General features: G+C 57.4%; 2 protein-coding genes across 10 annotated transcripts in view; both read left to right on the top strand.

Moving 5' to 3' along the window:
- ST6GALNAC4 (ST6 N-acetylgalactosaminide alpha-2,6-sialyltransferase 4) overlaps positions 1-9,154 on the top strand; it is an 11,711-nt gene extending 2,557 nt beyond the window's left edge. For 2 of the 7 annotated variants that reach the window (XM_034664584.1, XM_034664585.1), the window contains exons 3-6: positions 2,541-2,726; positions 5,006-5,418; positions 7,482-7,589; positions 8,452-8,641. In XM_034664584.1, coding sequence (XP_034520475.1) covers positions 2,541-2,726; positions 5,006-5,418; positions 7,482-7,589; positions 8,452-8,641 — 897 coding nt within the window. Of the gene's footprint in view, positions 1-316; positions 648-973; positions 1,061-1,196; positions 1,344-2,540; positions 2,801-5,005; positions 5,419-7,481; positions 7,590-8,451 lie in introns of those variants that run through there. The other 5 variants (XM_002915178.4, XM_011219648.3, XM_034664582.1 and 2 more) reach the window with 5 other exon arrangements.
- Positions 9,155-11,007: 1,853 nt separating this feature from the next.
- ST6GALNAC6 (ST6 N-acetylgalactosaminide alpha-2,6-sialyltransferase 6) overlaps positions 11,008-14,976 on the top strand; it is a 17,438-nt gene continuing 13,469 nt past the window's right edge. The window contains exon 1 of one of the 3 annotated variants that reach the window (XM_034664581.1): positions 11,008-11,237. The gene's annotated coding sequence lies outside the window, so the exon portion shown is untranslated. Of the gene's footprint in view, positions 11,238-14,188; positions 14,263-14,976 lie in introns of those variants that run through there. The other 2 variants (XM_034664578.1, XM_034664580.1) reach the window with 2 other exon arrangements.

The following is a 14,976-nucleotide window of genomic DNA, read 5'->3' as shown; positions in this document are numbered from 1 at the left end:
CCCCCCCCCCAAGGGCTGCCTGACTCCAAGCCCCTGCTTCATTTTCCTACCCATCCCCCAATTTCACAAATGGAGAAACTCGAGTCCGGCCGGCTAGGCAGCCACGACGCTTCGGTTGCCACACTCCCTAGGTCTTTTCTCTGCGCGCCGCCCACCCGACCCCGGCAGGAGCTTGGGAGAAATGTGGGAGGGCGGGAAAAGGGGAGAAGCTCATCCTCCGACTCCGCCCCCGGCCCGCAGGCCCCGCCCCCATCCCGGAGGCCCCCGCCGCCAGCCACGCACTTCCCTCCGGTGTCGCGCCGGCGGTGCTCGTAGGTCCCGCCCCCGTCGCCGGGGTCCCGCCTCCACGCGCCTGTCTCCTCCCCGTCCTCCCAGACCCCGCCCCCGCTGCCGGCGGCTCACGTTCGGTTTCCAGCCTCCAGAAGCCGCGGCCGCGGTGCCGCCTCCGCCCCGGGGCTCCGGCTTCCCGCCCGGCCCGCCCGTTTTGCGGGCCATGGAGCTCCGAGCAGCGAATCGAGAGCAGCCGGAGCGCCCCAGCCCATCCGCCTGGTTAGCGCCTGGCCGGGGAAGGCAGAATCTGGGAGAGGGGTGGAAATCCCTCGTCCTATCCTGCCCCAGGCCTCTCTGTGCATCCCTCTTGTAGAGAGGTAGGAGGGATGGGGTGGCAGTCGGGGCTCCTGGTTCTAACTGACCCGGACTCGATGGGTGACCTTGAGCCGAGGGCTCCCCCTCCCTGCCTCTCCTTCCCCATCTGCACGATGGGGATTGGGTTGGTGGGAGGTTTCCCGGAAGGTCACTGATACCAGCTCCTTTAGGATGCGGACAGCGCTGTCCGGTGTTTGGGAGACTTTAAGGAGTTTGATTCCTGGAAGTCATCTGCCTTTACCCTGGCCCATACCTCCCCTGCCTCAGTTTCCCTGCGCCGGTTCCTCAGAGGCCCAGGACCCAGCTCTGAGCTTCTGGATCTTGGCAGGTGCCTGGTTCCCACCCCTTCCCAGCGCGAGCCCTGGAGACCGCAGCCCCGGGGCTGTTGAGCAGCCGCGGCAGCATGAAGGCCCGGGTAAGTGGTGTAAGGGGTAAGTGGTGTAAGGAGGAAGGCTCTTGGGGAACTTCCGGCACAGCAGCCTCCTAACCTCTCCCACCCCAGGACTGACTCACTTCTGACCCACTGCTCCTGAGCTAAGAAGGGCAGACTGGCCTCAAAGCCCTGCTGATCTGGTCTGGCAGGCGGTTGTGGTTCAGGCAGGTGGTGTTTCCTCCCTGGTTTCAGGGCCTTGCCGGGTCTCACCTGTGACATGGAGGTAATAGTACTATTTCCTGTCAGCACCCCGGAGGTCACCCAGGTGAGGCACCCACCTGGGAGGGGGATATGGTGTGAAAGTTCGGTGTGGCTGCTCTCAACTTGATTCGGGGGGCCCTGGATGTTGGGGAGAGTCCACCACCACGGCTTGAATTCAGGTCTCTGGGTCCCTTGTGGGCAGAGGACTAGGTACCAGGCAGAGCCTGAGGCCTCAGGGGCCGAACCCCCTCCCCCGCACAGCTGGCCACAGAGAGATTTATTTTTAGAAGCTGATGTGGCTTGTGGGCAGAAAAGGGTGGGCCTCTGGTAGGATATGCCTGGGGGGATGGTGGGGGCTGCCTTCCCTCCTCAGGTTTTCAGAGCACCAACAGCTGCTAGGTGGCTTCTGAGGGGGGACCTGTGCCTTGGGCAGGCTGGGAGAATTTTAGAGCCCAGAGAGATATAGACGGTGACGGGGGTGGCCCAGCACACGATGGCAGCCCCGAGTCGGGCCCTCTTTCTGGTGCCTCCCCCCCTCGAAGGCTTGGTCACTAAGTCTGCCAGCAGGGCCAGTGGGCCTGGAGGGCTTCCTGGTTCAGACGGCCTCATGGTTTGTGGAGGTGGGAGCCTCTGAGCCGTCGCTTTCAATAATTGAAACCATTCTTTGAGTGACACTTCCCTCACTTCCTGGGCGGCTGACCCAGATCATTGGCGAGGGGGCTGGTCACTGAGCAGCGGGGGGAGGGGGCAGGGGACGGGCATACTGGCAGCCCCAGTCCCACGTCTGAAGGAGGATGGTTGCCCTTCTGAGGGGCCGCTCTCCCATCTCGTGCATCACCTTACAGTACACGGAGCATTTTTACCATAGTCCTTACAGTACGTTCACACTGCGGGCATTATGGGCCCCAATGTTCTAGAAACAGGCCCAGAGGGGTGGAGAGTCATACCCAAGGCTGCACAGTGCACCTAGGCTTCCGGTTAAGAGCGTGGCTTCTGCAGCCTGGATTTAAGGCCCCATCCTGCTGCTTTCTTGCCTTGTGGCCTTGAGCCTTCACCCCAGATTCTTTATCTAGAATATGGGGATAAGAATAGGACTTGTCTCCAGAGCCTGAGCCTGGCAGCCCAGAGGAAGCCCCGGTTAACGGAGACCGTGGACTGCGCTAATGTTCTGGAAGCTACTGAGCTGGGGTTTGGACCCAGCACGGACTTCTAGGAGCCCCAGGGACCCCGGCCCACACCCCCTGACCGCTGTCTCCCCCAGGGCCGGCTCCTGCTCGTCATTCTGTGCTCCTTGGGCTTCTCTGCTGCCTACATCGTGCTCTGCTGCTGGGCCTGCCTGCCCTTCTGCCTGGCCTCCTGCCTGGACCCCCAGCTCGCCACCATCTCCAGGCCCACCGTGCCGGGGCCCCTGCACTTCAGCGGGTACAGCAGCGTGCCAGACGGGAAGGTGAGCGGGCCGGGCAACACGCCGCAACAGGGCTGGCTGTGGCTGTCGGGGAGCCCCCAACTCTCTGGGCGTAGGTGAGAACCAGGCTCATGCCAGGCCGGCCCGGACCCCAGGCTTGGCTCCTATGCCCACCAGCTGTGTGACACTGAGCAGCCACTTCACCTCTGTGAGCCCCAAGTTCTAAGAGGAACTTTTTTTTTTTTTTTTTTTTTAATTCAACAAATATTGCCTGGCTGCCCTCAGCTGGGTGCTGGTGGTAGAAAAGGTGAGTCAGCCAGGCTGGCCATCTGGAGCTCTCAGTCCCGGTGCGGGAGACAGACACCATCCCATCATGGTGATCTGTGCATCGTTCTGTGTGTTTTTAGAATTAACTATGTATACACATAATCCGTTCATTCAGCAGGTAGGTATTTCGATGTGCCCGGCCTTGTGCTGATGGCTGCTGGGGCTAGAGATGACGGAGAAGAGCCATGTCAACCCCAAAGCCCTCCCTCTCATGGGGAGACAGAGACGTTGGGGCTCAGGGGTGACGACCCACCTCCCCATGGGAGGTTTGGAGTACTTTACCCCCTCACCCTGATTTCAGGGCCCCCCACCCCACCCCATGGTAGTTTTCTCGAAGGCACCCCACACTGACACCAGCTCAGAAAGCTCCCAGTTCTGAGTCTGATGGCTGTCTGAGAGGAAATCAGAGGGAGGCATGGTCAGGGACCCTGGCTTGCAGGAGACATATTTGGGGTCTTAATTTCTCTGAGTCTCGGTTACCTTGTCATCAGTAGGAGACCTTCTGGTAGTTTCCACCTCTGTAGAGTTTCTGTGCAGGTTCAGCTGGGTGATCCCTGGACAGTGTTCACAACAGGTGCTGTATAAATATTGGATCAAGATGCAAAACCACTGGGGTTTGGCCAGCTGGGTGTGGTGGTGGGTGGGCCGGGTCAATGCTGTCCCATCTTCCACGGTGGCAGCCGTGAATATTTCAGACACTCAAGAGCTCATGGGAATGTAGGCTCAGGGTAGCCAGATCGTCTGGGTTTCTTAAGAGAAGCCAGAAATCCAGGTTTTGAGTATCAGAATGGACTGGTTGTAATAAAATATTTTGAAGAGCTGGACTGATTGCAATTAAATATTTTAAAGACCTTTTAAAGACTTTTTAGATCTTGTGGGACAAGCAGAGTATCTCCTGGGTTGGTGCTGACCTCAGATCTCAACAGACCCCTGTTGTCAGGACAGGCTCAAACTGCAGGCAGAATAAAAAAGTCTTGTTCTGTATTTTGGGGACTTGGAAAATGGACCTATGAGTCCCTAAGTCAACATTATGTTAGATATAAAATGTCCGAGAGTGGGATTCAGGCCCCTGTAAACCCCTGTCTGCCCCCAGGAAGACATGGAGACATGCAGTGAGGAGCAAGTCCTTTTCTGGAAGTCCTGACCTCTGACCCCCAGGGAACATTTGCAGGCATGTTGGCTCAGCATCTGCTTTTTGAGAGATAATGAGATGGTGGTCAGGCCCTCACTGTGCTGTGGTCTGAGCTGATCACTCGCCATGCTTTTTTTTTTTTTTCCCCAAGATCTGAGCTGAGATCAAGAGTCAGATGCTTAACTGACTGAACCACCCAGGCGCCCCCCTCTCCAGGCATTTTTAATTGAATCCTCACAACCTGGTGAAATAGATAATATTTTCATCCCCATTTGACAGATGAGGAAATTGAGGCTCCGAGAGACAGAGGAAATAGTCAAGCCAGGATTCAGGCTCAGAACCTCAGGTTCTCAATGTGGCTGTGCCCCTAAAGACCCCCCCCCTTTTACTTATGAACCGGGCATAACGTGAGTGGGGCTCGGGCGGAGGAGGGAGTGGTCTAACAGTGATTGTGAAGAGCTCAGGTTCATGTTTACTTAACAAACACACGTATGACACCCAGTCTGTGCCAGGCATTGCTCTAAGTGCTTTATAAATATTTGCTCATGTAACTATAATGAGGAACCCATGATGGAGGGCCTGTTGAGGCCTCACCAATCGGGAGAAGGGACGTGGATATGGCTGATGAGGAAGCATGGGGCTCTGAACGTAGAGTCGCAGCCCTGCCCCTCGCTCTCCCTATGACCGTAGGAAAGTCACTCGCCTGCCCAGCCTCAAATTCCTCATCTGCAGGATGGATGGATGCTGTCCTCGGAGCTGAGACAGGGATCACGCGAAGCCGGGGGCTGTCACTGGGTGGAGGAGCCGGGCCTCGGGAGCTGGGCGCTCACGCCTTCCTCTTCGCCTCTGCCTCTCCCCGCAGCCGCTGGTCCGAGAACCGTGCCGCAGCTGCGCCGTGGTGTCCAGCTCCGGCCAGATGCTGGGCTCGGGCCTGGGCGCCGAGATCGACAGCGCCGAGTGCGTACTGCGCATGAACCAGGCGCCCACCGTAGGCTTCGAGGCGGACGTGGGCCGGCGCAGCACCCTGCGCGTGGTCTCGCACACGAGCGTGCCTCTGCTGCTGCGCAACTACTCGCACTACTTCCAGCACGCTCGAGACACGCTCTATGTGGTGTGGGGTCAGGGCAGGCACATGGACCGGGCGCTGGGCGGCCGCACGTACCGCACGCTGCTGCAGCTGACCAGGATGTACCCGGGCCTGCAGGTGTATACCTTCACCGAGCGCATGATGGCCTACTGCGACCAGGTCTTCCAGGACGAGACGGGCAAGAACCGGTGAGCCAGGGCCCGCCGCGGGGGGGCGGGGGAGGGGACGTGCCTTCTCCAGCGGCTTCTTGTCCATCAAGGGTCTGCTCCGTCAGGCGCTGGGAGGTCAGCAGGGACTGAGGCAGATGTGGTCCGGCCTCTGATGAGGGACAGAGCAGAAGGACTGTCATTCATTGAATTAGCACAGAGATGAAAATTCCCCAGCGGTGGTGAGGGGCGTTTGGCTTTGCAAGCACAAGATAGGGGAGCACTGCCACGTAGGGGCAGCGTCAGGGAGCACCTCCCTCTGGAGGGGCTACGCCCTGAGGTCTGAGATGGTCTCTAAAGTCCCTGCCAGATAACAAAAGTGTCACTTAACCGTAGCAACAGCCCTGTGCGCGCACCAGGCACCGAGTTAAGTACTCTGCATGGAAGATCTCATTGTATCCCACACTCGAAGAGCACGCTGACTCCGCCTACCTCCTCCGCACACTGGCTCTCCCCACCCTTTTATCCCCCTCCCGCCCCCGCGCCAGCCCAGGAAATACAGCCACCAACCTCCAGTTTCCCAGCCAGAAGCTTGGGCTTTGCATCTGACTCCTTTCATTGCATCACCTGCCCCGTATCGTGGGCTCTTAACTCTCCTAATCTGCCCACAGGGCACCTAAGCCACCTAAGCCACCATTCCTTCCCCTCCACCCGCCGCCCTTGCAGCACCCCCTTGCTGCTCCCCACTCTGGCCGCCTGCAGTCTAAGCACCAGCCGCCCCAGGGAATTCATCCCGTTGGTGGCCTGCCCTCAACCTGACAGCAGCTTCATTTCACATGGAGAATAAAGTCAGTCGAGGCTTCCACCCCCTCCCCTCCCCTGGCCTGCAAGCCTAGTATGATCTGACCCCTGCCTGCCTGTGATCTCGTCATCTCCCTTCACTCAGCCTGCCCCAGCCACCTGGGCTTCCTCAGAAGCAGGCCTTGCACATGCTGTTCCCTCTGTCTTGAATGCTCTTCCCCCACATCTCCCTATGATTGACTCCTTCTTGCTATTCAGCTCTGGATGGGATGTCACCTCCTCAGAGAAGCCCTCCTTGACTACCCCCTCTAAAGACACACCTCCCTGCCTGACATTCTTTGTCCCCTTCCTTTTTCTCCTTGTCTTCTCAGCAGTTCTGCCCCCTCCCCTGAGAATGTTAGCAGTGGCTGTGGCCGGTTCCTTGCATGAGTGAGCCACCCCATAACCCCTCTGTCGAGGTGGAGGTGAGCTGCCCTCGGCTGGGAAAGTAACCAGTGCTGGTGCATTGAGAGGGTTGAGGCCTGGGCTGCCCACACAGCCCCTTGCTCCCAGGTGGGTGTAGGGGCATGGGGGAGGTGCTGAGCCAACAATGTTCCCTCCCCATAACTACCTATAATTCTCCCCATTTCACAGATGGGTCAGTGAGCCCCAGAGAGGTTTGGGAGCAGATTCAGGGTTAGAATTGAAGACTATCTGATTCCAGACAACTATCTTTTTTTTTAAGATTTTATTTATTCACTTGAGAGAAAGAAAGACAGGGAAAGAACTTGGGCAGGGGGAGAGGCAGAGGGAGAGGGAGCAGTAGACTCCCTGCTGAGTCTGGAGCCTGAGGTCGGTATCGATCCCAGGACCTGGAGATCATGACCTGAGCCGAAGGCAGACACTCCACCATCTGAGCCACCCAGGCGCCCCTCCAGACAACTGTCTTACCCACTTTCAACCACTGTGCTCTATGGCCCCCCCCTCATCTCCCCAAGCTTGGTCCCTTAGATGAGCAGAGTTTGTGACCAGGGTCCCCACACCATCGTCTGGGGGTTTGCTCAGGTCCTGGGTGGGTGGTGAGGGGCTGAAGAGGCCTGGGTTTGCATCCAGCTCTACCTCTTACCTGCTGTGGATCTCGGGCTGGCTCTGTCCCCTCCCCAGCCTCCCCCAGGGTCCCCTCTGCAGGGGTCAAGGTAGGGGCCGTTGGCCGGGAGGGTAACCAGCTCTGTGTCCTAAGAGAGCTGAGGCTGGGTCTGCCACACAGCCCCTTGCTCCAGCTTGAGTCGGGGAAGCAGCGGGCTGACTGTTGCCCCTCCTGCCAGGAGGCAGTCGGGCTCCTTTCTCAGCACTGGCTGGTTCACCATGATCCTTGCCCTGGAGCTGTGTGAGGAGATCGTGGTCTATGGAATGGTCAGCGACAGCTACTGCAGGTCAGGCCGGCCGGGTCCCGGGGGGAACGGAAGGCTGGGGCAGGGAGGACCGGGGGCCCCTGTCCTGGCTCACCCTGGGGGGACCTTGGAGCTGTGGGGCACAGGGGGCGTGGGCTCCCCGGTGGGCGGCTGGGGCTCAGACACCCCTTGGGCCCGGTGCCTGGTGGGAAGGAGCCCAGGCTCATGACCGGTGTCACCCTGCCATTGTGACTTTGGGGCAGTCAGGCCACTTTGCAGGCCTCCATTTCCTCATGCGTGAAAGCAAACAATCACACCTTCCCCAGAAGGTGGTAGAAACATTTAGAGAGAGTGATCTACCGAAGTGCTTAGAAGGGCACGGTCGGGCGCCGGCTGATACGCGTGTCAGGGATAGATTGCATCGGACCAGTTGCCATTGATACCGTAATACTCCGGTATTACTGTAAGTAACACGTGTGGAGCGGACAGAGCAGGTCTCCGATATTTATCTTCTGTTCTCTTCGGAGCTTGCTCAATGAGCATGTGGGCAAGATGACGGGAGCCCGTGTGTCCTCTGCCATGGCCCCTGCACTTCGCAGTCTTGATCTTCCTGGACCTGTGGTCTCCAGTGCCCATCTCCATTTTATAGATGGGTTATTTATGCTCAGGGAGTACGTCTCTGGCCCAGCGTCAGCCAGCTTGCCAGAGGCAGAGGCGGTGTCGAACCCTGGCCTCTGGGATCTGTGGGCTGGCCCGCTCTTGCCCGGTCTGTGCTGGCCTTCCCGGGGCCCGGGCAGGGGCTCTGTGGGAGTGCCCGGTGAGGGGCTGCCGCAGCAGACGGCAGCAGGGGGCGGGAGGTGGGCAAGTTTGGTACCCCACGCCTGTCCCTCTTCCCCTCCCGCAGGGAGGAGAGCCACCCCTCGGTGCCTTACCACTACTTCGAGAAGGGCCGGCTGGACGAGTGTCAGATGTACCTGGCACACGAGCGGGCGCCCCGCAGTGCCCATCGCTTCATCACTGAGAAGGCCGTGTTCTCCCGCTGGGCCAAGAAGAGGCCCATTGTGTTCGCCCACCCATCGTGGAGGACCCAGTAGCCCCGTCACCTGGCCGGCTGCCACGCCTTCACCGGGCCTCTGTTCCACACTCCACCAAAAACATTTAATTTATGGATCCTGTCTCCTGCCACCTGCCTAGAGGACCTCAGGTCCCTTCTTGCCCTACCGTGGGGACACTTGCAGCCATTTTAGGGCTCCAGACTTGAGGGGGAGAAGAGGAGGACTGTGGTGACCTTTGCGCCGTCCTTCACATCCCACTCCCCGAGTCATCCAAATCTTCGTTTTGGGGTTCATCCCTTCTCTGGATCTGTCCAGTGGCCTTTGCCCTGGGGCTGATGGCCCCCCACTCACCAGCATCGTGATCTTCGATCTTGCAACAGCCCTGGGCCCTCTTTACTCCCCCGCTCCATCTGCCTTTGGTGCCACACTGCCCAGGCTGGTTGCCCTGGTCAGGGCAGCCTGGAGCTTGGGGTTCGTTGGGCAAAGGGGCCTTTGAACTGTGACTGCCAGGGCAACCTCTGGAGTGTACGGGTAAACGTGTATTTTCTGGAAGCCTGTCTGAAGTGTGGTCCTGTGTCTGGGGGTGGGGATCGGGGCTTCTCTCCCTGCCACAATTCCATAACCTGTTGACTTGAGGGCAGGCTGAGTCCTCGGGCCCCTCCCCAGGCCGCAGCTGACTCCTGGGCTTCTGGCCATTTAATCTGCCCACGTGTTTCTTTCCCAGAAGCGTACCTGCTTCCCCACCAGGCCAGGAGGTCTGGCCCCCTGGCTGCACTTGGCTCATGGAACGCCCCAACTCAGAGGCTTCCAGGGGACCCCTTGTCCTGCACCCGTGGGAGGAGAGTCTAGGGCCTGGGCGGAAATGACTCAGGGTGGGAAGGAAATCGCTCCACCCCATGTCCACTCCCTGGTCTGTGGGTTAAGTTCCAAGGACCTTACCAGTGAAATCCCCAGTTAACTCAGCAGTTGGTCGCACTGCAAGAAAGGGAGGCAGAGGGCAGGCCCCAGGCTTTCCCTCTCTGAGCTTTAGTGTCCTCACCTATAAGATGGGAAAAGCAGACCCACCAGTGAACAGTTAGCAAGCGCCAGTGTGCGAGGGCCTGCAACCACCCTGGGAGGAGGGGGCTAGCGTTAGGCCATTTTACAGATGAGGAGAAGCCGCTTGGCTGAGTCAGGACCCAATTGCCTGAGTCCTGGGCCCTGCACTAGGGAGCTGGGAAGAGCCTACCAGAGGCCTTCACCACTCCTCCCTTCCTTTTTCCTCTCCTCCCTCCCTCTCTCCTTCCTTCATTGGAGACCAGGAGACTAATGGAGAACCAGGACCCCAGGACCTTGGGCTCTCACCTGGGATGGAGCCCTGGGGTTTCAGCTCCCCACTCTGGGTTCTGGGGTCTGCTTCATGGGCCTGTAACCTGGACAGTTGTTCAGATCTTATGCTTAGCATAATGCTCTGCTGTTGTCAACTTGAAATTCTTACTATGTTTTTTAATAAGGGGCTGCACATTTTCATTTTGCTCTGGACCCCCACAAATTATATGGCCAGTTGTGCCAGGGAGTCTGGGTGACCCAGCACACTCCCCCTCCTGCCCCCAACCTTCCCAGGAGAGGCTGGAGACCTGGCACCTGGCCCACAGCACTGCCTTTTGTGCCCTGCCTCCCCCTGCCCAGTGCCAGGCAGGCCCAGAAGCCTCTGCAGGCGTGGGAGGAGGGAGGAGAGCCCCGAGCTGGGGAAGCAGGGAGAAGCAGGCTGGCAGCCAGAGCCCAGCTGCTGGCCTGCCAGTGGCCAGTGTCTCCGAGCAGGTATTGGGCAGAGGTGAGGGTGGGATGTAACCTGGCAGGCAGAGGGTTGGGAGGGGAGCTTCCAGGTTCAGAGGGACGGCTCTGGAACGAGACCTGGCCTCACTCAGGCTCCTGCCCTGGAACTCTGTCAGATTAACGCCCTTCTCTGGGCCTCAGCTTCCTCGTCTGTAAAAGGTATTAAAGTAGTTCCTACTGGGGTACCTGACGGGCTCAGTCAGTAGAGCGTGTGACTCTTGATCTCAGGGTCATGAGTTCAAGCCCCACGTAGGCATGGAGAGTCCTTACAAAAAGGAAAAAAAAGTAGTCCCTACCTCGTGGGATTGTATGAATTCAGAGAGATGGCCCCAGGGCTGGCACTTGATAGGTGGGACCCATCCTTTTCAAAGGGATGTCCCTGGCTAAACTGGCCCCCGCCCTTGGCCATGACAGAGGCCAAGGAGACCTCCCACCCCCACCAGCTGCCTCCCTGCTCACAGCCTCATCCTGGTCTCCTAGGACCATAGACTGCTGATTCTGATGGGATTTGAATTCACCCCCCCCAAGAGGTTGCCGCCCCCTCCTGCTCCCTCCCCCGGGAGATGCTGGCTCAGGCCCTGGGCCCAGTGCACAGAGGAACCTCTGTCCTGGTCCTGCCCCCGGGTGGGATGCTTTTTGCTGAGTTGGCCTAAATAATGTGTCTTTCTGGGGTGGTGACCTGGCAGGAACAATCCACCGGCTACTTCCTCCAGGCCAAACAGGATGACCCCTGGCTGCTCTGGTGACTGGTTCTGGGCCTGCTGAAGGCTCTCTGAGGCAGCCCCTTCTCCACCACTGGAGTTCCAGCAGCTTCCAAGAGGTGAGTTGGGGGCAGGAGCTACTCCCACCTCCGTGGGCGTGTGGTGGGGGTGGGGCCCTTGGTGTGCAGCTCCTCTTTGGGGCTGTTTTCCTGTCCACAGCCCTGCTCCTTTGTCCCCTCAGCAGGCCTGCTGGGGATTCATCCACTTCCTCCTGAGGTCAGAGGGGAAACCAGGTGAGGCTCACAGCCTGTAAGTGTCTTAAGGGGTTTCTTCTCTCAGAAGGAACCTGGGGCCAGGCCAAGAACTCACACTCAAACCTCATCGAGCTGTGTGAGGAAGGGATTATTGGTTCTTCTGGATACCAGTGGGCTCCTGTGTCCAGTGTCACCCGGGTCCACCTGACCACTCCAGCCTGTCTGTTAAGAACCAGCTACTTCCTCGTCCCAGGCCCACCGCCCAGGTCATGGGAACACGGGCTTATGGAGAGCTCCTGTGTGCAGGCCCACACCTGCTGGGGGCTTTCACTGGCCTCTCCTCCAAAGGCCCTTCCCTTGGCCTCCTTCTCTGTCTAGAGGGAGAGAGGCTGGTTTCCAGGCTTCGCTCCCACACTGACTCTGCCCAGGAGGCAGTGGGGAGACTTGGGCAGGTGCTGACCGCCCTGTGGGCCTTGGTTTCAGACTGTGTAAATGGGGACCTGGGGTGGTGGGTGAGGAGGTCCCTGCGGGCTCTTCCTAGGGCAAAGATTGCTAAGGGGTAAGAAGGGAGGGTGGTCACACTCAGGACCCCCACTCTGGGACAGGAAGGCCCGAAGCAGAGCCACCTCTGCCAGACCAGGGACGGGCAGCCTTGTGGGGAGGACCAGCTCCGGGCAGGGTTGGAGGGCAGCACCAGCATCGGTGTGACCACCCACCCGTGAAAGCCCTGCTGTGGGAGTGGGGCAGCCTGGGGCTTCGGGGCAGAGCAGTTCGGGGTTTTTCAGCAGACAGGCACGGGGGAATCCCAGCCTGGGCGCCTGCACACCCCGAGCCCCACTTTCTCCCTCTGGAATATAGTGCCCATCTCGTTGGTTATTTTAAGGATTCATTGAGATTTGTCTGGAAAGTGCTTAGCACAGGAGAAAGCACCCTACACACGGGAGCTGTTCTTCTTATCCTTGTGATTATTGACATGGTCGGTCTTGTTCTTGGGGCACAGGGAAGGGAAGCCGGCCTTAAAGCTGAGCCTCCTGGAGTCAGCCTGCGCCTGCAGACATGGCAGGCCTGAGGGGGGAGCTCCAGGTCCGGATTTGGTCCAGGAGCTGGGTTGTTGCACTCTCTGCTTTCTGGAGTCCCCGTCATTGGCCTGGGGCAGGAAGCAGAGCTGGGGGTTGGGGACAGGATGCCCCCGCCCCTGGTACAGCCTCCAACCTGCAGGGTGACGTCGGGCAAGGGGCTCCTCTTCCCTGAACCCTCAACCTCAGGCTTCCCACCTGACTGCCGTGTTTCCTTGCCCTGTGGTTTTCTGTCTGGGGCTGGCAGGGCGAGGTCTGGTGGCTGAAGTCGGGTGGGGCTCAGGAAGCAGATGGAGGTGGACAGCAGGGGGGCAAGAAGATTCGAATCCACGTTTGGCTCTCTCCACGGAGCCCTACTGCCCAATGGGGGTGTCTCCACAGCCTAGAAGATGGACCTTGGGCCTGCCCTCCGCCCCACTTCTGTTTTAATGGAACACAAAGTGGTATTAACTTAACAAATGAGTCCAATGTAAACAACCTGGAACTTGACAAAACAAAAAGTGAAGGCAGCATCCACCCCTCCTGCCCCACATCCACTCCCCAGGGGAAACTACTGCCAGTAGTCCAGTGTGGATTCTTCCAGACCTTTTGTGTACATTTACAAATATACAGGCATAGATAGTTGTATTTTTTAAAAAGAAATTGTGTTATAGATGCAGCTCATTTTTTTATAAGTTAAAAACTCAGGTTTTATTTTTTATTTATTTATTTTTTTAGATTTTTATTTATTTGACAGAGGTAGAGACAGCCAGCGAGAGAGGGAACACAAGCAGGGGGAGTGGGAGAGGAAGAAGCAGGCTCCCAGTGGAGGAGCCTGATGTGGGGCTCGATCCCATAACGCCGGGATCACTCCCTGAGCCGAAGGCAGACGCTTACCCGCTGTGCCACCCAGGCGCCCCATAAACTCAGGTTTTAAATATTAAAACATTGTGTAACCACTATCTTAAAATTTCTGGAAAATACAGTTAAACCCCCCCTAAAACAAACATACACACACACACACTCACACACAAAAGCAGCCCATAATCTCATCATTCCAGAAATAACCACTCTTTTGTTTTGTTTCAGAGGTTTTATTTACTTATTAGAGAGAGAGAGAGAGCACAAGCAGGGAGAGTGAGAATCAGGGACTCAGTCATGACCTGAGCCAAAGACAGACGCTTAACTAACTGAGCCACCCAGGCATCCCTGGAAATAACCACTCTTAACACTTTAATCACTGATAGGCAAAAAGTATCTCCATATTTTCATTTGATTTATCTCCTCCTCTTTTCTTTTTGAATACTGTGATACACACAAATGATGGCATGCATCATACTTGTAAGTTACAAAACATAGTAATATAACAAACCTCTTGAACCCGTGTCGCACTGAAAGACCAGAGTGGTGCTAGAACTGCATACCTCTGTGTTTCCTCCCCTCCCCTCCCCTGCATCCCTGCCTCCCCCACAGAGAGAACACAGCTGTGTTCTTGACTTTTGCTGTTTTAAAACTTTAATCATTCTGGTCAGCAGAAGCTAAACCTGTCCCTGGCTGTGAGGGCTGGCCCTGCTGCCAGCTATATGCTTAAACAATATAGTCTGCAGTTTTGTCTTCCAGAACTTGTCTTTTTCACTGCTCATGTCTCTAAAATCCATCCATGTCATTGTAGCCCATTCATTTTTCCCTGCTGTATACTATTTCACCAGGGTATCCCGCCAAGGAAACGAAGCCATTCTCCTGTTGACGGATCTATGGGCTGTTTCCGGGTTTGTGTTAGGTCGAGCCCTGCTGCACCCAACTTCGTTGTGGACATGTGCAAGAACGTCTCCAGGGTACACATCCAGGGGCGGAAAGCAAATTTTTACAATTTCCTTTTCCAGAATGATTAACTTCTCTCACTTGCTTTCTTCCTTTAAACGGCCTGTAAATATCCTGGACATTTCTTCCTGTCCCTGCATATTAATCTGTACCCTTCGTTTAACCTGGGCTGTGTCTTTCCTTATTTAACCAGGCCCCTCTCATGGCTACTATCACATAAAACGATGTCATGAATACCCCGATAACTCTAAGAAGTAACATAACGTTTTTAATCCTAACGACACCCAATGAGGTTGGTCTTCCTATTTTACAGAGGCAGAGGAAGGGTAAGTAATGTGCAAGCCCCCACAGCTAGTAGGTGGCACGGCTGGACTTGAATCCAAGGGAGGACCCCTGAGTTAACCCACGATAACTAGTGGATATAGGGCTCTGGAAGCCCCGGGTAGGGGAGCCCAGCGAGAAGCTCAACTGATTCTGAGCGCAGTGTGCCCTGGGACTCAGTTTCCCCATCCGGGTCGTGGCGGCAATAAAGCGAGATAGAAGCGGGTCCGACGCATACTGAATGGCTCCAGAAGGCTGTTGTGATTTTGTTTTTTATTGCCACTACCGGCTGCCCAGAGGCGCAAGCGGGGCGCTAGTGCGGTGCCGCCCCGGGGTCGCCCGCCCCTCACCCTTCCCCGCCGGCACCGCCCCGGCGGAGCCACCCGCGGCCCCTCCAGGCTCCGCCC

Source organism: Ailuropoda melanoleuca, chromosome 7 (assembly GCF_002007445.2).
Source record: "Ailuropoda melanoleuca isolate Jingjing chromosome 7, ASM200744v2, whole genome shotgun sequence".
Lineage (NCBI taxonomy): Eukaryota > Metazoa > Chordata > Mammalia > Carnivora > Ursidae > Ailuropoda > Ailuropoda melanoleuca.
This window is presented reverse-complemented; position numbering and strand designations above follow the sequence as displayed.